Below are 23,980 nucleotides of genomic sequence, written 5' to 3' on the forward strand. Positions count from 1 at the left end.
CAAATGGGAACATTCAACCCTCCGCTTCCTCTGGAAATCCCACCTTCCATCCAGAATCCCACCCCCCCGTCCAAAAGGTCCCAAAATGGAAACGACCTGTTTGTGTTCCATTTTTTTTTTGCTGCTGCCCTATCTTTCAAGAAGCTACTGCGATCCATCTCGCGTCGTTGCTTCGTTTTTCCATACATTTTTTATGCGCCTGTAAATAGAATGAAAAAGTCATTTAGAAACCATTTGAGTTCAAGTGCTCTTTACTCTCTCAATCGCTGCTGAGCTGCCGCTCTGGTGCTGGCCGGCAAGCTGAGTGGGTGTGTGTGTGTGTGTGTTTGGGGCCTAAGCCGCAAAGCTTCTTCGCTCTTCTCGAGCCGCTTTGAAGGGCTTGTCCTCCGCCTTAATGTCCTGTTGAGCCCGAGTCCCGACATCCTGTACTTACTGTGCAATCTCGACCCCAGGATTTCGTTTTGTGTGTGTGTGTGCGGTCTCCCTGAAGTGTCCAACCCAAGGGAAGGCAACTTGATATGACCATGCACCGTGTGCTTTTTTTTTTGCTGGTTGTGGGAAATTTAAATATTGGCTTTAAAATGACGAATTCAAGTGGAAAAGTTCCGTCTTGTTTTTTGCCATCCCCTGAACAAATCGAGCAGTTCCAGGCACGGGCGGAAGCTCATTTGAAGTGAACTACTGTTGAAGGCGATATACTCTGGAGCTCGGTGGAAAATAGGGCACGTATAGTACACGGAGAAAAAAGAGTTCCCAAAATCGTGAACAAGCGTTCATGAAAATGGGAACCACGAACAAAGTGTTCAAATTTCATGGTACGTTTTTCAAAATCGTACCATGGGATTTGAACACTTTGTTCGAGGTTCCCATTTTCATGAACACTTGTTCATGATTTTGGGAACTCTTTTTTCTCCGTGTAGAATCGTCATTTCCAACTGTGCCAACTCGGGACGGCAAACAGGAAACCCGGGGTGGCAGGCAGACAGAAATGCCTATATAGAGAGGGACCATTTGGGATTGGGCGTTTGAGGCAGGAGGAGGAGGAGGAGGAGGAAAAGAATGGACAAAGGGAAGATAGTTTGCCGGATGTTTTCAGCGCAAATGAAAGTCAGCCACAGCAAACAGAAGCTGGATGCTGCAAAAGTGGGATGCACGATGACACTCATCATAATCAGCAAAGGTGTAGCTGATAAAAGTGTCCTTTTGTGAGTGGATGATCCACTCGGGGCTTTTCATCGCAGACAAGCCGGCTCCGCTCGAGAGGGACTGCCTATTTCAGGTTTGTTTGACGAGTTGTGCTCTGGCTTATTGACAACTTTCTGGTTGAACTAGAACAAGATTTTTCCTCCACTTTGTAGTGCTGTGGACCTGATTAGGGGGATATATTTTTAGAAAACAAACTCACTCTTGTTAGTTTGTTCATTCATCTAGCAAAAAATATACGACTGTTCGGTCCTTGGAAGCAGATTCCACAAAAATGTGGATAACGTCCTCACTTGAACCCCAAAAAAAGATTCGTGCCACTTCCAGTCCGGATCTCCGAGGCGTACCCTCATCGCTGGTCATTCACCTCGATGCTGGTCGAAAACAGCAAACACCCAATTTACGAGAGTTCTTCTCTGTTAACTTTTCTAAAGAATATTGGATTATCGCAACGACACATACCCAAACCGTCAAGTGTCCTCCCGCCGGTGGTTGGCTCAAGAAAGCAACGGACAAAAGGTCGTCGTGTCTCGTTATGAGAGGGGGTGGCAGTTTTTTAAATTTTAATTCATTCGACGTCCCCAACTTTTGCCCGAAATCTGCTTGAGGTGAGAATTCGAGGAAAACGGATCGTCGTATGGTCCGGCAGATTTCCTCCTCGGCACGTTTCCGGAAAACTGACCTTTTTGGCTAGCCTTCTGTGGCCTATCAAATATAAATAGGATTACCTTTGGGCTCATTCTCCTGCATTTGTATTTCATGTTTCTTCCCCCCGAGTGGTTGTTGCCGGTTTTGGGAGCGAACCTTAAACCGGTCGAATTTTCCCGATCGATGATGAAAGGCGGGTGAGGGCTCCTTAAACTCTGGGCGCTTTCTTCGGTAACGACCGCCCGAACGGAGTGAAAACGAGAGTGTCAAGAAATAGGATATGAATTATAAATCTTCTTTATGGCGACGGGTCTTTTGTCGATGGCTTACAACGTTGGGTATTGTTGTGGCCAACAACCAATAATAGCTGTACTGCGGGGCTCTAGGAAGACAGATTGCTTAATTCACCTGCAGCTGAGCTTGAGCCTTTCGGATTTCCTGGCAACGTGTCAGATGGATCGGCTGAGTAACTTTAATTAGATCCCTGCACAATTAATCTTGAACTCCTCGAAGCGATACAAAATTAATGATGCATCGTTGTGACCCGTCGAGACGTCTGGATTAGTAGCAATCAAACCACAATGATGAATAACAATATTGAAGAACAATGAAAAACTTTAAGTAAACCTGTGAGTTCATCGATTATGATGCATTGTTTTCGCATGAATCAGTAAGATTGTTTTGCAATGAAGGTTGGGATTATTCCTCAGTTGATTCACCAAATTTAAATTGCAGCTCAATTGAAGATCTTGCAGAATATTTATTGGTACACTTCATTCAAAGTGCCGGCACTTGTTCGTTCTATTTGCGCAATAGCATCGTCACAGATCAACGTCGGACTTACTTTCATTGGCCCTTTGATCGATATCCGCTCAGCAAGTCCTCTGTATTTTCTTCGTACCAGCAGCAGCAGATGTGCAAGAAGAAAGCACAGAAGAAATTGGGCCAAAACCGCTACATTGGTACGAGAAGGCACCGGCCAAGATTGATTCCAGACTGCATCTCCAAGTTAGCTCGGCCGGAAGAATCGAAATAAATTTCGATGCTCCGCTTGGGGGCCCGATTTGGACCGTGTAGGGTGGCCGACCACGAGATGCAGGCAGGAAAAAGTTGGCATTTCTTTCCGGCCAAGTGCCAGAGATAGACCCCAAGTCGTATTTCTGTTCGATGCTCAAAGTGAAGAAAGAGCAGATGCTTTTTGTCTGAATATTGCCGAGGGCGAAGAGAGAGGGGACGAAACGGAAGTTTGTGGTTCTCAATACTCGTGAGTGCGCCACCGTACCTGCATCCAATTGCAGGACCAACTTTCTGGAAGAGTCACGTTGCCTTGTCAGCACATCGGTTCTTGGAAGACGACAACAACGGTAGCATCGACGATGATGATGATGTTATTGAGCTACTTGCTTTGATTGGCTTATGGATTCTGGTGATTTGTCAATACTGAACGACGAATATGATAGACTTTTCTAAATGTTTACAAAGTTTCAGAAGAAGTTGTTTGCTGCTAACTAGCCTAATGAATGTTGCAAAGTTGAATGGATTTCGGTGTTCCAAGAACTAGATAATAACGTGGAATTGTTTCATTCCAAGCTTCTTCCCGTACCTGGGCATTCCAGGCAAAACCTCGACGGTATGCAGGATTCTTTCGAGCTTGGCCTTGCAAATCCGCACATCCAACATGCCTCGGGCCATCTAATGCAAAGCTAGTTGGAATTGTTCACCCCCGCCCTGTAGCAACCAGAAAATCTTCCCCGGATCCGAATAGTGGCCCGATTGCCGACGACTTTGAAGTCATCCACACGTGGAAGTTCTTCTTGCCAAGCCCACCACAGAGCCGTTGTTGGTGTCGTCGTCGTCGCCGCCGCCGCCGGGCTACAACGAAAAGCTTTTAGAACAGAGACACCTATCTACCTGTGTGCACGTGGTTGTTTTTTTGTTTCGAGAGATTAAATTGGTACACGTGGCCAAATATAAGCGAGAGCGGTGATAATGGGACGAAATTTAAGGGGAACTTTTGGAAATTAAATCTAGCGTTGAAATGGTTTCTTTGTAGGAAGAAAGTTAATGAGCTTCAACAGCAATTCAAATGAATCAAATCTAATCAAAGCACCTCCTTTCGAATTTCCACAAATCATCTTCCCAAGTAGTCCTCTCGATGGATTGACACTGACCTAGTTCGCGTAATGTGGTTGCAAGTCACGTGGTGGATTGCGGGATTCCTTCTCCAATAGACACTCTGATTCAATCGGTGGTGCATTTGAACTTGCACAACCATGGTGATTACCCTCGGGGAGAGCTGCAATCAATCAAATTGATGACCCGACTTGTCAGCCGACTCGACTAGCAAGTCATAATAACATATACCTAGAAGTTCTGCACATATTATTGCTCCGACATGAGCGATGAATGTTTTCAGTGCACGAATAAACAGAAACCATCCCGGAGGACAGTAATATCCCGGAAGGAAAATAAATATTAAAATCATGATGCCGAGATTTCCTTCAAACCACAGCATTCAAGCAAATGGGAGAACATATCAATATTCGATCAACAACAAGATAGGCTGAATCGATATGTTTTCCCATTTCAGGTCATATCCCGAGATTCAGGTGCGATGCACAGAAATCGGAGATTGTTACTGCCCCAAGAAGCTGAGCCACAGGTTTCCCCAGGTATTCCCCAGGGATCAGGTGCGGTCACATCCACGTACGGTATAAGGCAGACTAGCGGCTTTGTTTTATTCATGATTTATTTATTTGCTCTTGCTCTATCGCACGCACACTCTCATTCGCGCTCACTCTCAGTCTGCTCAAACATCATCTAGGATCGTATATCATCACAGCAATATATGTTTAATAAATGTTGATTGAAACGAATAAAATAAAAAAAAATAAAATAAGAGTACGACTGGAACCGAAGTCGAAGGTGAAGGTGGTGGCGACGACGTCGGCGGGGGCATCAATAAAACTGGAAAATCGGTTTCCTCTCCACCACCTCCTTCCGATGGCCACTCCACTCCACGCGGTTAAAAAAAAGCTCCATCAAAATGATTTTTTCTCCACCCCAGTTGGAAGGCTCGTCCATTGCTGCGGGGGGGCTGTGAAAAGCCAATGTTTGTCTCCGTGCTGCCTTCCCTTATTTCTTCGACTCTCCCACGGTACTCGTGTGTGTGTGAAAATGTGTGTACTTTTTGAGCTTTAAGTTACACACTTGCGTCGGTACGAATGGCATCTGTGTGAGCAGCAATCCTCCTGTCGGGAGCACTGCAAGGAGAGGAGGGAAAGACAGAAGGAAAAATAAGCAATTCGATATCAATAAGCGGGCAGGATTGTGTGTCTGTAGACAACATCAACTATTACACCAGACTGAGATGATGAATCGACGGTGTTGTTGTTGTTGTGGGGGGACGAGGGGGGACTGTAGAATGAAAAATAGACGGTTTGAGACCTGCGTTTAATCTAGGATGGCATCACAGGGGCTGGGGGACTTGATGTACGATGAACGCGGTTCGATAAATTTCTTCCCTGTGAACAGGACGTGCGATTAAATATTCATCTGAGCCGCGGTACAATCGATTGTAAATCACGCTAAGATGAACGGAAAATATTGAGATTGAGGGGTTTAGGCTCGGGCGAAGCTTTATTGGAAAGTTCGGTGAAATTTGAGTTTTATTACGTTGAAATGGCTTGTCTATTCAGGTTATCCCACTTGAACACTGGGGGATGGTATAATCTCCATGCTACATTTCATTTTATGTTCAACTCATTATTTCTTAAGAATTTTTTGATAAAACATTTTTTTTTAAATAGAAGTATAGGCAAAATGATGATTTCAGCACGATTCAATTGCAATTTCCTGCTAGCTCTGCGGGAATTCAATTTTGCCTTGTATTGCATGTCGTTCTTGCTCTGTCCTTTAGGATAATTTGCCAATGAGTATTTGGGATGAAATCTTATTTCAATAAATAACCAGGTAGCAGTTATTGATCAGCGCGCCCGAGTGCTTCTAGCAGCTGCGGCGAATAAAGCTAATTTAGGTAATCTCAAATACATAAAACTTTAAAATTCGATATCTCTGGAACAAAACATATTCTTTTCTGTCGATAAGTGATTCTTATGTAGAATTGGCAGGGGAATACGATGGTGAGGTCAAAATCAAAAAATAAATAGGGCTGTTTTGAGATATGGCAATTTAAAGTTTTCAATTGCGCAATACAGGTAGAAAAAAATATTTTAATCAACATTTTAATCACGGAAATGGATTCTACGTCGAATTTCCTTCAAAATTGAGTCTAAGACCGACCCTCTAAGATTTGTGGTTACTGATTCAGCGTCGTTTGAAGATAGGGGTTTCGCTCAAAAATCAAGAAAAAATCGATTTTTTGGGAGGGTACAAAAATGGAGGGGGTGGTCCGATTAGGATGCAATTCGGGATTTTTGCATGTTTTGATAGTCTCAACAGCTCTGCCAAATTTGAGCAGAATCGGAGATGGTAATTTTCAAATGCTGTTCCGCTTCATATTGAAAGTTTAAATATGATTTGAAAATATTAATTTCGACAAAATTTTCATCAAACATTTTTGGAATTTAGTTATGACACTTTCAAATTTGACTAGAGTTTAAAATTGTAAATATATCAAAAATATAAGTTTTCCTTATGAACATATTTTGCCCTTAGAAATCTTCCAACTTGGGATTCTAACTTAGATTCATTTGGGTCATGAATCTGTGTGACTAACTTTTGATTGAGGTAGCCAATATTTATTGAAATTGAAGGAATAATTAAAAATCTAGAAAATTTCTGGACGTGAAATTTGAACGAAATATTTAAAATACTTTTTTTGTAATTTTTGTACTTTGTTGATTGAAAATGTATTACTTAAATAATTATTTTTGAGTCTTCACAGTGTCACAGTTCAGTTCACAGTGTGACAACGAAAGGTTAGATTATCAAAAATAAAAACCAACATCATTGTGGAATTTAGTGTTCCATTTAATAAATAAAAATAATATTGTAAAAAATTATTAAATCAAGCCATTTCGGTAGAAAATCTATCTACCTTTCGTGATGCCTGGAACACAAAACTAACATTTTTTTTATGTAAAATTGTTTGGTGGGTGTGACGTTGAATTATTCCATCAATGATCTTTCTCCTTCAAAATTCAAATATTCTATTTAGAGTTCCAAAGTATCTTTTTAGGGTATCCAACACCATCCCTACTTCTTCCGTTGGTCATAAGAAGCTGACCAAGCGCATAAATGAGGGGTAATGGCTCAGTCAACTAATCTAAGCTAACTGTTCTTAGAAAATGTATTTGCTTCGATGAAAAAAAAAATCATTCTACGTGTCAACGGTGCAAATCAACGGGAGCTTTTGCACCCAGATTAAACTACGGGAACTATCGATTTAATTTATTTTTCATCATGTTCTGTATAGTTAATTCAATAATTCAAATTTTAATGTATTTCTGAAGGCAAAGCAATGATCTACGTTTTGAACGGGACATTAAAAGGGAAATTGTGCCCAATTTTCCTCACCGAATCGCCCATAGTGAATGGTCGTGGAAAGCTAAACAACCCTTAACCTTCACCCCACCCTACAGGGGAAATCCCCCTCTAGTCAAATAACTCACCCCTTCGCCGACGACCGCGCAGTTTTTCTCGATATCGGCCCGACCCGTCACCAGGTTGCCCAGCTTGGACGACGCACTGACGCTGGAGTCCGCCTGTTGACCACCTCCGCCGAACCGCGTTATCAGCTCGTCCAAACTGTTGACCTGCACGTAGGGGCCGTTGGCGGGCGATGGCCGCGTTAGGTCCGACTCGGGAACGCCCAGCTTAATCTCGGTGGCGCAGTACGACTTGAAGCAAGCGCCCGAGCAGCACTCGCCACTGTGGAAGCACTATCAGAGGAGGGAAGAGACAGAAGCGATTAAAAAAACCCACGAAACATGTTTTGTAAATATCGCTCCAACAACAACTTCGATCTACGTCACCGAACCACTCTCTACACACAGTGAGTTGATGCGCTTGAGTGCTGTTTTTTGCTGCGTCTTCCACTTCAAATGGTGAAGAAGTGGTTCTTGGAAATCGAACACTTTGGGTTTCGTGAGAATGAGTAGGTTCGTTTCCAATGCACCGTACGATGAGGATCCAGTGGTACTTACGTATAATCCATTAGCGGTACACTGTCGGTTTGAGTCGGATCCTCCGAAGCGATTGGAAGTCTCGATGGAACCGGAGTTGCCCGCCCCCGAAGGCCGCTGCACCGGAATTCCTTGCTGCGTCACCTGCGAGCCCAAGTCGTAGTTTCCGACGCATTTGTACGAAAAGCTCAGGCAGCTCTTGGAGCAGCAGTCAGCGCTGGTGAGACACTGGCGGATCATGAATCGCGTGGTTGACAGGGAAGTAGAACATGCGAAAAATTGATGAAATAAAAAGAACGCAAAAAATAATGAATGAGTTATTGGCGTAAGGTCAAACGGCCGGCAGCAGCGGCAGTCGTGCAACGGGGATAAATTTTGCCATTGATGGTCGTCACACTATATTTTTCGCCGAAACCTCCAAAACGCTCATTTGCGGCAGGGGGGTCTGATGGATTTGATAATTACATATTCGCCAACTGCTGCGCATTTCTTCGACGAGTCCGAGCCCGAACCGAATCGGTTGCCCAGGTCCGATCCGGAGGAGCCTCCGGACACGGGCCGTTGGATGAAGCCGACGTCCAGCTGCGGATTGGTGACGCACTTGTACGAGAAGCTGAGGCAGGATCCGGAGCAGCATTCGGACGACGTGAGACACTGCAGATCGATGAAGATCGGTTAGAGAGGGGCGGAGCGCGACGTGGGGACAATACCACCGGGATGCAGGTGCTGGATCGGGAGGGTGGGTAGGACAAACGGAGGGTTTTGGATAAGGTTCAGAACTTGTGGGAACAGGTTTTTGATAACCATTAATAAGTGATAATGATATACACAATGTAGTTAGGTAGGTACTGATTTGAATATTAATAGACAAGTATTAATTGATCAAGAATGGGACGTGACACAGCCTAATACTTAAGTTATCTCTTAAACGTGCGAATCTTTTAATTGCTCGATTACGTGATGAAATTTTACAGTGTTTAGCTGATAAAATGGACATTATTCAGTTACATTTTTAGTACTTAGAGCATGCCATTAAAGGCAACTTTCAAACTCATGCAAGGATCAAGTCTTGTTTGGTTACTTCAGATTAGTCTCAGGATTGGGGTTCGACAGTTAGCAGGAGAACAGGTTTAGACCATCATGCAGAACTTAGTGACAACTTTCACGAATCACCGCGCACTTACATATTCACCCAGTGCGGCGCACTTTTTGGGTGGCGGCGGCGTCAAGTGGGTCACCGGGACCGTACTGCCCTGTTCACCTTCGCCGACGCGATTACCCACGTCCACGGTGGTGCTGGTATGTGGTGGTGGTGGTCGCTGCGGCTGCTGCGCGGTCTCACCCGGCTGGGCGGGCTGGCCCGGGATCGGGACGCACTTGTACGAGAAGCTCAGACAGCTGCCGGAGCAGCACTCGCTGTGGGTCAGACACTGGACAACAAACAAACAAAAACGGCAACAAATCAGAACATAAACAAACGAAAGTCAAATTGCATGCGATTGGGTGTGCAGCGAACTACACGCTTGACCTGTTTCAATCTCTGAGCTTTTCGAACTAGCTGATAATCGCTTCTGACAAACCAGTCAATCTCGTTCCGATTTCGGTAAACGGCTATTTTTTTGCTGAGTTGCGAGTGCAATAACTGGACTGGACATGCACGACCGAATTCAGCTGCAATTTTTCGCCAACTCTAGATCATACGTTGATATCGAGGATAGTCCAACCGGTGATCGCGGTGGCACGAGGTGAGGTGAAAGAGAGAGCTTCAGCGAGGTCACAGGGGACTGCTTTTGACAGATAAGGAGCGCGCAAAGTAGAACACACAGAGTACGATGTGGTGGAACCACAACTCAGAATCGAATTATAGAGCGGCAACGATGACCTTCGCGATGATCTACATTAGTTTCATGAAAACAACCAATTTTTTCCCTCTTTTGGCGTGCCGGTCACCATCAGAACGATCACCACGACCGGCACGGCACATGGCTGAACAATTTTCGTGGTTGTTTTTATTGCCTTCGCCAAATTGATTGATGTGTGCGATGTAGACCACACTAATGAAAAAGGTCCACCTGTTTGAGCTTACGGTTCGCAGAATAGGCACCACCTGGTGGTGGCGGCCCGCTCAATGGGAAATCCCTGAGGGAAATATGGTGCAAAAAATTGGCAACTTACATATTCTCCGTTTTTGGCACAGGTCTTTTGCGTGATGCTCGCACCGCCATCATCCTCCCCAAAGCGATTCGCCGTATCGACCGTGACTGGAACGAATGTGGTCCCAACGGACGCGCTCGGTGGCACCGGAACGCATTTGTACGAGAAGCTCAGGCAGCTACCAGAACAGCACTCGCTGTGCGTTAAACACTGCAAGCAAAACAATTCAGAACGAAGCAAAAATTTCACTTTTCAATGCTACATCAGTTCAACAAAACAACAAAAGTATCGCTAATTACATATTCTCCGTTGGCGGCACACTTTCGATTGCCCTGAGCCTGGCTGTGGCCAACCACGGCGGCCACTGTCAACAACAAGATCAACTGCTTCATCACACTTCAATGTCTCTTTCTTATTTTTCCTTCCTGGCACTCAACAACAACAACACCGTAAAAGTTTGTTCCGACCTGCGTTCCCGGCTGTTGCTCGACGACTGCAAGCCGAGCGATCGCGACGCAACCAGCTTAAGTCCACTTTGGGTCGGAAACAACTCACCGTCGTCATCGGTGACGTCACGCGGCGATCGCGGCAAATCTTCGTGGGTTCGGGTTTTACGCGTTTTGTTTTTGTTTTTATTTTCTATTCAATGGAGCTGGTGGCGGTGGCCGGCGATGCGTCATCGCCGCCGTGATATCGTGATTTGCTGCGTGTGAGGCTTGGTGTTGGGGGCTTGATCTGATGAGCTGTTGAGTTTCTGGTTTTTGTTATGCCCGTTTTTAATTGTTGCATTATGCAGCAGTAGCGATTTGCACTCGATGGGAAAACGAGGTTTAATTGGACAACTAATTTAGCTGACAATGTTCTGGGATAAGTGCCTTATAAGGTCCTATTATGCATTTTACACCAAAGTTCTTTTTTCTGGTTTTTTTTTAATTTGGCAATTTTGAAAAGAGGATTTTTTGTTGCTTGAGATATTCTGACATTATATCATTATCTAAAACTCACTTTTTACTGAAAATAAATCTTGAAATTTGGTTTGTTTTTTAATTTGTTTAACTTGTCAAACAAGTTCTCATTGCCAGTTGCCAGTACAGTGTTTTAACTTGAATGAATTTTGACTCACTTATCCAAACTTATATGCACAAAAACTTATTATTTTAGTTCACTTATAAAACCAAAAAAATCATCCATGGAAAAACGTACTACCACCTTAAACCCTTCCATGCCCTGATACAAAGTGTAAACTGACAGGATATTGTTGCCAAATAAAATTACAATTGCAAAAGAATTTTAAATTAAAATAATTAAAATTTAAATATGAAAAATAACAAATTATTTTTTGTTTTTTTTAGATTAGTGTTGCAACGGGCAAGCATTTTTCAACGCATATGTGGCCTTCTCCTTCAGTATTGGGTCAAAAAATCGAAGGGCAAACAAAGTTGTTTTCAAAAAATCTTTAAATTTAAATAAAATTATACGTGCAACCAGTTAAAAACAGTTTAAATTGCATTTTTTGGCGTTGATATAATAATTTTTAAGCATGATTGAAGCATAAAGTTTTGTCGAGTCATAACATAGATTTTTTGATAACTCATGATTGTTATGGTGTGTATTGCAATTTAACATTAACTTGAGGTAATTTCGGGACTATCCTCTGCGTCCGTTCACAGTGCCATTTTACTACCAAACCGTATTTTTTATCCTCTCGTTTGCCGATGCCCAGTTCTGAGTGCAGGAAAAAACACGAATCCAGTGAAGTATTGGTTATATTTTCTAAAACACGAGTTGCTCAAAATAACAAAGATGACATCATAAAATAAAAATTTGGATGATTCTTGATTGATCTTCTTGATTTTTCTTGATCATCTCGTGATGTTTACAAGCTATTTATTAATTTAAGATTTTATTAATTTTTTACATTTCCCATACTTCTTTTTCAGACACTCCATCAACGATAAAACACCTGGGTAAGCATTAATTCAATTCAAATTAATTTGCTGTTGCTATATGTACTGTATTTTTTTTTTCATGATGCCGTTGCAAATATATGTCGTGGTTATTTATTATATTCAAGTTAGATATACAATTGCAAGTTAATTGATTTTTTGAGACAACTGATTTTGTTTTCAAAATTAGTTTTTCTTCTATTTGGTACTCTTGATGGGAAACTTGATTACACATTTCGGCATTAATTTGACAAATCGAGCAGAACCAAGAGCCTGAAAAATATTCAATGTTTTGAAAAGATTGAATTTTATATACACGTAACATTTCTCGATATATTTCTGGTATATATGTATTTGTATCCGTGAAAGAATGTCAGCAAACTTTTCGTTACCATATATAAGACTTATTGGAGGGCAAGATTTTATTTTTCTCGAAATTATTAAAACTCTGATCATTGTCTAAAATTGGTGACATTTTTCACTGAAGAATGCTTTTTAAAATTTTAGTTGATTATATTGCTTTTTTAATAATAAATATAAATAAATTTACATCTTGATAGGTTTCTTGGAAAAAAGTAAGAAAAAGTATTCTCGAGACCTCCGAAGTAAAAATCTGTAGAATTTATTTTTGGGGGTTTATTTTTATTTTGATGATTTATTTGATTTTTGAACCTGGCTCAAATAATTTTGAGACTTTAAAATTCATAAGTTTCAGACCATACACAAACTGTTTTCCAAGAAAATTTTGACTTCCTTCAAATAAAATGTGGTTCTGGTTGTAAAACGAAGGCTGCCTAATTTTAAATTGTTAGAAATAGAATGTTCATCGTGCCTTAATTGTTAAAGTCATGTTCGATTTATATTATATTCATCAAAAATAGGTAACAGAGTGTCACTTTTTGGTGGACGTCAAGCCCTCAATTGTTAAGGTGAGCGTACTGAGCCCAAATCCTAAATATGCGGTTTATTGGACGTAATTGGATCATGTCATTTTTGTCACGTTCTAATGAATAAGACTTTTTGTTTTAGGATAATTGTCTTTAGCGGTTTTTTGCGTTTTATTACTAACTCTAGACAGTGTGCAAGTGATTCACTTTTTGTGGTTGATATTGCACAGTAAATTAAATCTGTAGCTTTTAAAAATTGAAAGCTGACTAAAACAAAAAACCTTTCAGTGCTGGTCTACTCTAGCGAGTCTATACCTACCGGTCTGACCGCCGCAGCTTGCAGTAGGTGACTGGTTGTGTAGGATGCATCAACTATTCCACTGGGAACGGGAACGGGAATTGCAAGCCGCTCATTTCATTAACCTCGTTGGTTGTCCTTGACCACAAGAAGCCACATTCGAGTCCAAAGTCTGAGTTGAATCGGCAAACCCGCAGATTCCGCCAACCATTTTCTGTTTGTTTGATATTTTAGCACCTTCAGCGAGTCGAAGAGTTCATGATAACGGGCTGGGGTTTCCCGCTTGTCGTAGAGTCATGTTTGCAGCAGCCGCAGAGTCGTGTCGTCGCAACCGCACAAGGTTTCACGTATAATACGCTTTCAGTCGTAATCATATCGTATCGCGATGAAGCCTCCAAGGCTTTTCGGCACTTTCTCGGAACACGCAAAAGGCAAATACACTCAGGTGGAAGTAAGGCGAAAACGTAAACACTGTTCCAGACTCGTGTTCGCGGGCGCGTTGAAATCAATTCGATTACAATCTTTGATCTTTGGGAACAAACCGGTGGCGGCGCGCACTTGAAGGTCATCGTCTGATGTTATCTGGCGAATATTAATAGTCGATGAGAGTGACTGTGTTTTACGAGCAATTAATTTGCCGGCGATGGTTGGTCGATTTGTTCGCTTCGTGAATGGCACTTTGAGCTTATTGAGGGTGGAAAGGTGTGTAGTAGGAAGAGCCTGCGGCATGCCATTGAAATCAAACTGTTTGTTTTCGGTGTTTAGCGTACTACCACAAAGGTGCTAGCGAAGTTTTGTTTGTTTGCCTGTTGTGTAATCGACGGTAGGGGAAACCGTTTAACCGGTACAATCAACCCGACCGGCACCTGATGGCGCCGGCAAAAGCGGGGGCGTGGGGAGACCGTGTTTAATTCAGTGCAAATAATTTCCTTGAAATGTATGCAAATTAGGCTTCATTCATCGCGTCGCGCGTTGATGGCGATGCAATAGCCCGGGTTTCGGTTGAGTCTGGCGCAGTGAAAGCGCGCGTTGATCTTTTGTGATGATGTGCTTTCAATTTTAGTCAAGGTGGCAAATATGGCTTGTCAATGCGGATGTAAGCGGCATCTGAATATCTCATCACGGAATGATGATCTGCAGATTTGGAGATAGTGGAGTCAAACCAGTATTCGCAGTTCCCAGAAAAAGTTGTAGACCTCCAAAAGCTAAAATCTGTTCCCCATGTTGAACATCAAGATAACCGCACAAAACTAACATTTTGAGTGACGAGCTTCAGATCGTAGTTGAATTACGTGCCATTCCCGTACAACGGTGCGTTCGTCCTGTTTTGCATTTAAGATTCCGGTCATGTAAATGCGATGGCACTGTTTGAAATTTTAATTAGATCAACAAACACTGGCTGCGCGTCTTCCGATATGGGCCAAGTTCCCACATCGTACTGTTGGAACGGTGGCGCTGGCAAAAGAAGAACTGTCAGCTTAGTTTATAGTGTTCGGCGAGGCTCAACTGGATTTAAATATCAATGTGTTTCATTTTCACCTTTCGCATGCTTGCATTCGCCGCCACCATTCGTTGGTTTGCATTCAAATCGTGGAACGAAGATGCCAGTAAAAACAATCGAAGCCAATAGAGCGCGCACAGCGTGATGAATAATTTATGTGTGCTTTTGGCAGAAAAGATATTCCACGGCGGATGATTGAAGTTCCTCTATACGACCGGCATTTCCTGGACCATTAAAACGAACCCGCCGTTCGCGTCGGCGGCGCATTTCAAGGTGATGATCCTTCGGTAAGGATCTCCCTAAACGAAACTACAAACGGGTTCCTAATTGAATTATAGCCCACGTCTGCTCACTTATCACCCGAGAAGGACCTGGCATAAGTTCTGGGACTTTCCGGCAGCATCCAAGCAGCAGAATGGCGTGATCTGAATCACTGATGGGCGCAACACTTTCGCTTGGCTAGGGCGTGAAGATAAACAACCAGGCAGTAGTGTAGAAGGTGGAGACACAATCTCTCTATCAACGAGCCTTCCACGTGGCTGCTCCACAATGAGAAGAAAACCATGCAGGCAAACATCCTTCCTTCCTTGCTACGGCGGTCATCGCTCAACCCTGCTTTCAGCTGGGCGAAGGTCAATCTAATCTTATCGTTGCCTAGCAGTCCGTCTTAAGGAGCAACAGGGTTTGCCAAATCTTTATCTGGCCTGGCATCTTCTCCATGTCAGTTGGTCAACCTAATAAGCTGAACTATGTAAGGGAAAGGGGGGATCACCTATTTACTTTCCATCGAAATGCCCATCAATTTCGTCCCTAATGAAAAACAACGAATAACAGGACATTGTAATTTGTGCCTCGTCTCTGCCGTTTGTGTGCCAACCTGTCAATTAGTGTCCAGTGGAGGGGAAAAACAAAGTGTATTCTATCACTTTCTCCCGTTACACATGTGTCGGAAATCAATAAAACCGACTGGGGATGACAAACTGTTAGTCGCCCCGGCCGAACTTGGGGATAATTTATTCATTCAACCATCAGCAGAGGGGTTGCTTCCCAGTTGAAACCGATCAATTCATATCCGGCTCCCACGAGAGCACAAAACCGGTGCTGCTGAAGCACCTGGCCCCACTTGGCGATTATACAACAGAATGCACAAAGTGGCAAATGCTCAATGCACGCCAATAACTAACTCTTGATAATTGCATTTTTAACTAGCGCCGATTATCGCATGCCCCATCACGTTTTCGATACCCTCCCCCCCCAGGTATGTGCCAATCGCGACAGGGAGCAGAACTGGTTGGCTTTTGTTTTATACTCTTGCGGAAAATCCCCAAAATCCTGTTAAAGTCACTTGGTGGGCATTCCCGCCCGAAAGTAGCAGAGCACGATGGGACCTTTTGGACGGAAAAAGCATTAATCACTTGACGTATATATGCAGAGTCAGTTTTAGAGTGGGTTATTTTTATGACGCAGTTTGGGTGACTTTCTCGGTTCACAAATAAAAGCACTGATCGAATGTGGTTTTAAACTGGTCAATCACCTTCCATGGTTGTTTCCCTTTGAATTTAAGGCATTCCGCAGCATTAGACTTCTAAGAAATGTCATCATTTAACTTATTTATTTGTCACACAAGTCGATTAACTCGAATCTCGAATTTGAAACTAACAATTCAACTTATTGGCAGGAAATTCACTGAAATTCAGTTCTTTAGACTGGAGTACATTCAGGAAGGACAAAACTATCATCCAGACTATTACTTGGGCAAATAACAGAGACCAAAATGTGCCCTTGGTTGCCCAGTAATAGATGGTAAAATACCATGAAATCATACCAAAGTCTTGTATGTGGAAGGGCACAACAATACCAAACCATGTTATTCCAAGGTTAAAATAATACCTCAAAATAAAACCATTTCAATACCAAGTTGTGGGCTTCTGGATTTATGAACATTGCTTGAATACCAAAACTTGGTATTACCATGGTTTTATGTTTAGGTATTCTCGCGCCCTTGGAAAATCAGATTTTGGTATTCCTGTGGTCTTCCACATACATGATTTTGGTTTGATTTCATGGTATTTTACCATCTATTACTGGGCAACCAAGAGCACACTTTGGTCGCTGGTATTTGCAAAAGTAATACCAAAATTTGGTATTTTCATACCATTTTTAGTGCAGCAGTTGCAGCTAGTAAAAAAAAAAAAACGGAATGATCCATATGCAACAGCCAAATCTACTCACCTGATGAGTTCATGTTGTTCTTAGTGATATTCTTCACCACATCGAATTCATCTGTCATTGATGAACGGCCTGTGCTTGAAGTTCTTAAAGATTCTGAAAAATAACAAGATTGAAAAATAAGGATTGAAATTCACCAAAATTCAATAATCTGTTGATTAACTCGTTTTTCAAAGTATTTGGTTATCCCGACTTAGAGAAATTTCAACGATTTAAAAAAAATCTTAGTGGGTAAATCAAAAACATATGAAAATCAGCTTAAACATTTTTGAGTTTCAAGTCAATTAGAAATTTATTATCTCATCAAAACTTATAAAAAATCCATAGTTTCAGAGGAATTTGATGAAAACTTTCAATACCAAAATAATACCAAAATGTGACATCCTAACTTTGAAAATTTTCCACAATTTCAAGTCATTTCTTTAGGGGGTATATCAAAAATGTTTAAAATCAAGTTTTAAATTTCCGGGTTTCATTGAAAGCATTCGCTTTGAGACATCATTTTAGTGCAAAATTAATTATTTTGGCAAAATTGGTCAAAATTTCCCCATATTTTTAGAGGAATTTGATAAAACACCTTAATACCAAAATGTGCCATCCTGACTTTGAAAATTTTCCACAATTTTAAGGCATTTCTTTAGGAGGTATATCAAAAATGTTTAAAATAAAGTTTGAAATTTCCGGTTTTCAATGAAGGCATTCGCTTTGAGGCATCATTTTAGCGCAAAATTAATTGGGTAATTCTCTCACACGAAATCGGGAAAAGTTGCCCCGACCCCTCTTCGATTTGCGTGAAACTTTGTCCTAAGGGGTAACTTTTGTCCCTGATCACGAATCCGAGGTCCGTTTTTTGATATCTCGTGACGGAGGGGCGGTACGACCCCTTCCATTTTTGAACATGCGAAAAAGAGGTGTGTTTATCAATAATTTGCAGCCTGAAACGGTGATGAGATAGAAATTTGGTGTCAAAGGGACTTTTATGTAAAATTAGACGCCCGATTTGATGGCGTACTCAGAATTCCGAAAAAACGTATTTTTCATCGAAAAAAAAACACTAAAAAAGTTTTAAAAATTCTCCCATTTTCCGTTACTTGACTGTAAATTTTTTGGAACATGTCATTTTATGGGAAATTTAATGTACTTTTCGAATCTACATTGACCCGGAAGGGTCATTTTTTCATTTAGAACAAAATTTTTCATTTTAAAATTTCGTGTTTTTCTAACTTTGCAGGGTTATTTTTTAGAGTGTAACAATGTTCTACAAAGTTGTAGAGCAGACAATTACAACAATTTTGATGTATAGACATAAGGGGTTTGCTGAATAACATCACGAGTTATCGCGATTTTACGAAAAAAAGTTTTGAAAAAGTTACTTTTTGCGTTTCTTTTTGTTTCGTCGTCCGTGTCTGTCGCGGGTGACCATGAACGGCCATGATCGATGACGACCAACTTTTTCAAAACTTTTTTTCGTAAAATCGCGTTAACTCGTGATGTTTGTAAGCAAACCCCTTATGTCTATATATCAAAATGTTTGTAATTGTCTGCTCTACAACTTTGTAGAACATTGTTACACTCTAAAAAATAACCCTGCAAAGTTAGAAAAACACGAAATTTTAAAATGAAAAATTTTGTTCTAAATGAAAAAATGACCCTTCCGGGTCAATGTAGATTCGAAAAGTACATTAAATTACCCATAAAATGACATGTTCCAAAATTTTTTAAAGTCGAGTAACGGAAAATGGGACAATTTTTAAAACTTTTTTAGTGTTTTTTTCGATGAAAAATACGTTTTTTCGGAATTCTGAGTACGCCATCAAATCGGACGTCTAATTTTACATAAAAGTCCCTTTGACGCCAAATTTCTATCTCATCACCGTTTCAGGCTGCAAATTATTGAAAAACACCTCTTTTTTCGCATGTTTAAAAATGGAAGGGGTCGTACCGCCCCTCCGTCACGAGATATCAAAAAACGGACCACGGATTCGTGATCAGGGACAAAAGTTACTCCTTAGAACAAAGTTTCACGCAAATCGAAGAGGGGTCGGGGCAACTGCTGTGTGAGTTGGCGGAGAATTACCCAATTATTTTGTCAAATTTGGTCAAAATTTCCCCGTAGTTTCAGAGGAATTTGATAAAACACTTTAATACCAAAATAATACCAAAATGGCACACTTTGGTCAAATTTTTTCCATAGTTTCCGAGGAATTTGATAAAACACTTTAATACCAAAATGTGCTATCCTGACTTAGAAAATTTTCCAAAATGTTAAGTCATTTCTTTAGGGGGTATATCAAAAATGTTTAAAATCAAGTTTGAAATTTCCGGTTTTCAATGAAAACATTCGCTTTGAGACATCATTTTAGCACAACATTAATTATTTTGTCAAAATTGGTCATAATTTTCCCATAGTTTTGGAGGAATTTGATAAAATACTGTTATACCAAAAGAATACCAAAATGTGGTGTTCAACCATTGACTAATTCTACAATTTTGCAATATCAAAACAATCCCTTAAATTGGTATGATACCACATTTTGCTCTTGCATAATCCTTAGAAAAATTTTGAAGGGTCCAGGAATACCAAAATTTTGTATTGATACCAGAAAAAGGTATTATTACGCATTTCTCTTGTTATTTACCCATACTCGGGATACCATGACAAAACTGAAGCGTCATAAACTAAAAAAATGTCGAGTTGTGTTATTTTATGAATTTTAAAAGTTGAATACTAATTTATTTTTTTAAATTATGCTGCTATTCTCGATTTCAATTTCAAGCCCTGTTTTCACTCTGATAGCTCTGTGGTCTGTGTCAACGATCGGGCCAGGATAAGCGTAATTATCTTGACACTTTGTGCATGCTTTATCTATGTTGTGGTTTTCACCCTCCCCGGCAACAGTTCCCGACGCCGAGATGATTCTTCTCTGGTCGTCGATGACGATAATGATGATACTGCTGCTGTTGGCTTTGCAAACGGTGTCACTAAAGTGTCACTACCAATGAAGGGAGATGCTTTTCGAGAGTGGAACGACCTAGGACACGGGGTTTGGTCCTGGAATTTAAAATTATTCATATTTAATTTGAGTTTTTCCTCGCAATGCAATCCAACTAGTGAATATTTTGCCTCGAAGCACAACTATGGAGTTTGACTTTCCGGTAGTATAACTTTATCACTTTTTAGCATGAAACTTTCCCGGTTTGAGATCATGGTACGCGTGGTGAAAGAGATTGAGTTTCCGCTAACAGAGTAAAAGTTTTACCTTGATTTTCAAAGTATTTACTGAGCGAGTTTAAGCGTAAAATTGAACAAGTCCTTATTCCAGCGTTTTCACGACCTTCACCTGGAGATTTTCTTTCCTGCCAGTGGATAGCTTAATCACTTTATCAAATTATTTCGATAAATAAGAGGCCGAAACCCAATTAGTTCGCGCCGCTGCTGCGGCTGTAATTTATTTTACATCTGCTGAAATTGATTCGAAAATGAACCGACGAAATTAAATTTAAGCAACAGCTGTGTTGTGCACTGCCCGGCACAGATTTGGCTCTTCTGTGAGTGGGGGCGTCCACTAAAGTGTGGCGGTTTGTGACACAGGTGTGGCAAAATTTCTCAATTAAGGAAGGAATATATATAGCAAAAAAAAAATAAATACCAGCAGATTCACTTCCAGCTGAACTCGGATCTGTGTAAGCCACAGAAGAGCTAAAGGAGATTGAAATTGAGCTGTTCTCATCAAACCGAGAAATTCCTTCCAGTCGATTATCCACGCGTGGTCGTGGCCAACAATGTCGTCCAAAATTGGCTTCTTTAAGGACACGCTCCGAAGCGTGTCACTTTGGGTTGGCGTGTATTGGTAAATTACGGTATACGTTGACAAGGCACGAAAGAGTTTCTGGCAGGTTCTGGCTAAAGTGGCGCTCCTCCCCTGGGAGGATCAACTAGGACGATGTGACACCACGGTGACGTTACTGTTGCTTCGTGTTGTATTGTTTGGGGGGGTTGTTCGATTTAAACGTCCTTCTAATTCACCTTTTATGCCCAAAGGAGATAAAAATGATATTGCGTGGAAAATTGCTGTTGGTCTTCTTTTTCTGAAACCTAAAGGCAATCCTACGTGTGTGTGAAAGGCGTTCAAGATTTATCTTCCGTAACCGTCGACATCTTCTTCCTCCGGAGCGGAGATGATACCCGTGTAGCAACAACTCACAAGAAGATGTATCTTCTTCACACGCGCGGTTACAACGCCGGATGACAGCTCAACGGTTTCGCACTGGCGCAGTACACAAACCCAAGAAAACAGGCGCGCCCGTTTCGTTCAATTAGTGAAAGTTAACGGTTGGATCTTACGAAAGTGTGTTGTGTCAATGTTTACCGGATTCGTTAGCACTAATCGCACGTTGGTTCCGTCACCAATCCAAAGCAGGGAGAAGGGGGAGGGTAGGGTGTATCCTTTCCGCGGGATGGTGCTTTTATACCCGAAAAACGAATCAGCGGAATTCTGTGCCGACGAGATGCAAAAACGAAACGAAAGCAATCAGCACGTAGTTAGCACTCGTTAGCGTTGGAACCGGGCGAGGCCATCGAAGGCAGGGAGGCAAAACAAAAACGAATTTGGTGTTTATTTTGCTAAATTGATCGTAATAATGGATCGACGGAATGGTGGAAGCGCTCGAAGGTAATGCACTAATGAAGATGGTTTAGTTGACGTGTTGTTCAAAGTTTGCATTTCTGCAGTGAATTTGCTTTTCAGATTGAGATTGAGATGAAATCTTTTTACATCACACTAGTTGAACTTCTAATGTTTAAAAACGCCTGCGGCCCCAAAACCCACTTACACACTTCCTTCATCCTGCCCGTGTACCGGCTTGTAATTTCACGTTTTCTCGAAATTCGCTAAACCGGAAACGCCACGTGTCTCAAACCTCGCCAACCGGTATAAATGGATTACCTTCGACGCTCCGTCCCACCGTCTCCAGCATCCTCATCAGCTCCCCCCCCAAAGCTTGGTATATATGTAATACCTTGCTGCTGTTACTACTACCAAGTTCAGAATGAGAACCATTCAGTGGGAAATCCGATTGATTCAAATTCAATAGCACTGCATCGGTGACGATGGTGTTCTGGCTCAAAAATAGCTCAAAGCTGATTTCCTTGGTACAATTTGCCTAGGATGTGTGTGAATACAAAACTCGTGTAAGCTCTTCTGCAAGCAACACCGACTGGTGACTATCCAGCTGGCGTAGATGGAAGCTTCTCTGGAAGAGGTGGAAAAATGTAAAATCTCTGTAACGAGCCAGAGATGGCGTACTCGGGGAGAACCGATTAGAACAGGAATTCTGCATTTTGTGCACATTAGTTGGAAGATAGTTTTTTTTATTCGTCTGCTCCCTAGATGCTTTCACGTGCTTTCACGTGCGCTAACACCGATAAACAAGGGAGACTTATGCCCCGTGCCACCGGATGGCAAAGAGCTTTTTTTTGTGTGCCCTTTTGCTCTTGCAAGTTTTCCGCAAGCACCGACAGGAAAAGGGGATGAATTTTAAAGTGCAGCTCAGCTGGACGATGCTCAAGTCCTTCTCGTCTTGGCCATTTTCGAGTAATCATCACATTTGAATAAAAACTTACGATTCATTTGAATATTTGCATATTGAGCGTTGCATTCTGAAACGTTTATTGACAGTGGCAAATTGCAACAAAAACACTCTCATTGGTAAACCAGTTTCCAGCTCGACAACTTTCCTTCTCCCTTTTTCTTAGTTAAACACAATTTTGTGGTCTTTTCTCAAGCTTGAAGATCCGCAACCCACCCCCGGCATCGTTAACCGCTCCCGCTAACACATTAGATAGAGGAAATTGATTTTCTGAAATTATCTATTTATTCTATCTCGTTCCTAGAGTGCCTGGAGAAGCATCTCCCCGTGTAGTTGAAGCTGGGAGGATGTAGGGGAAAATCGTGTATCTTTGCTGATTCTAATTCCGAACAAAATATTTTTAAAGTTATTTTTCAAGAAATCTGATTTCAGTAGATGAAGTTATAAGCTATAATTGAATGTCAAACATACATACTCTTCCCCTATGTGAGTTTGTAACCCGCTGAAGTGCTGCAAACTGGAAAGGATGAAGTTGTTTCTTCGTAAATACCGCTGTTCAACACAGGGTCTCAAATAATGTTGGTACTTTTTTAACTGCAAAAAACAGTTTAACAGATTTTGTTGTAAATAATGGTTTAATGATTAGGTGATTTATTTTTTAAGTATTATTTTTGTCTCCCACTGTACTCTGCAAGGGACCACTTTGTACCCATCATTCTATCCGGTGTAATGGCTTTTACGCTCTTTCTCTATTCTGATTTAGAAAAAGGAGATAATTTCAAGGATTTGTGTTCCCATTTAGCGATTCCATTCGATTCAAAAGAAGGACATTCCTGCAACTTCGTCATCAGACTGATAACCGGTGAGCAGTTTCATTTGAATTTACCTGCAAGGCACACACAAAACTAAAATTCAGCGGATCGTTTTATCAGTAGCCGACATTGCTTGATCTTTGGACTCCATGATCAAGGAATGTCGGATTTTTGCTGTCCTGTCACCGGTCAACAGGATGTCAACCGACAGCACAGTGTGTGCATTGGAGCGCACACAAAAGGCCAACCGACACATACCTACCTCAAAACAATTAACTTTTATCCTGGATCGACTTTTCCGCTCTCCGATTGTCTATCACTGCGCCAATTATCTCGTTTTCCCATTTTCTCTTCGAGCGCTGAGCTTTTTTTTTGGTTTGCTCCCTTCGCCGGTGGCGGTTGCGATGGTTTTTGTCGTCGAACATCCTTGTCTCCGGTGAAGTGGAAAGCGGTGTCGTTCATCCTGGATCCGGATCCTGGTCGTTGAGTAGTTTTTTCTTTGGTGGAACTTTCAGCTTGAACACAATGTTGGAGGGAAGTTTGACTTGCACGTGAGCAAACATGGAA

General features: G+C 41.6%; 2 protein-coding genes across 6 annotated transcripts in view; one reads left to right on the forward strand and one right to left on the reverse strand.

The window, feature by feature from the left end:
* Nucleotides 1–23,980, forward strand: part of LOC120417089 (uncharacterized) — a 128,895-nt gene that overhangs the window by 60,191 nt on the left and 44,724 nt on the right. For 3 of the 4 annotated variants that reach the window (XM_052706077.1, XM_052706076.1, XM_052706079.1), the window contains exon 2: nucleotides 12,092–12,118. The exons of the other annotated variant lie outside the window; for it this stretch is intronic. The gene's annotated coding sequence lies outside the window, so the exon portion shown is untranslated. The remainder of the gene's footprint in view (nucleotides 1–12,091; nucleotides 12,119–23,980) is intronic. 4 annotated transcript variants of the gene reach the window in all.
* On the reverse strand, nucleotides 4,583–10,655 carry LOC120417090 (uncharacterized). Of its 2 annotated transcripts, XM_039579068.2 has the most exons (7): nucleotides 10,451–10,655; nucleotides 10,173–10,361; nucleotides 9,182–9,427; nucleotides 8,463–8,651; nucleotides 8,019–8,225; nucleotides 7,485–7,754; nucleotides 4,583–5,114 (listed from the first exon to the last, which is right to left on the reverse strand). In XM_039579068.2, the coding sequence occupies exons 1-7, from the start codon at nucleotides 10,541–10,543 to the stop codon at nucleotides 5,049–5,051; spliced, it is 1,260 nt and encodes a 419-aa protein (XP_039435002.1). In that variant the 5' UTR covers nucleotides 10,544–10,655; the 3' UTR covers nucleotides 4,583–5,048. The 2 variants fall into 2 exon arrangements, with proteins under 2 accessions (XP_039435002.1, XP_039435003.1); XM_039579069.2 differs by lacking the exon at nucleotides 8,463–8,651.

This window comes from Culex pipiens, chromosome 1, assembly GCF_016801865.2.
Source record: "Culex pipiens pallens isolate TS chromosome 1, TS_CPP_V2, whole genome shotgun sequence".
Taxonomy (NCBI): Eukaryota; Metazoa; Arthropoda; class Insecta; order Diptera; family Culicidae; genus Culex; species Culex pipiens.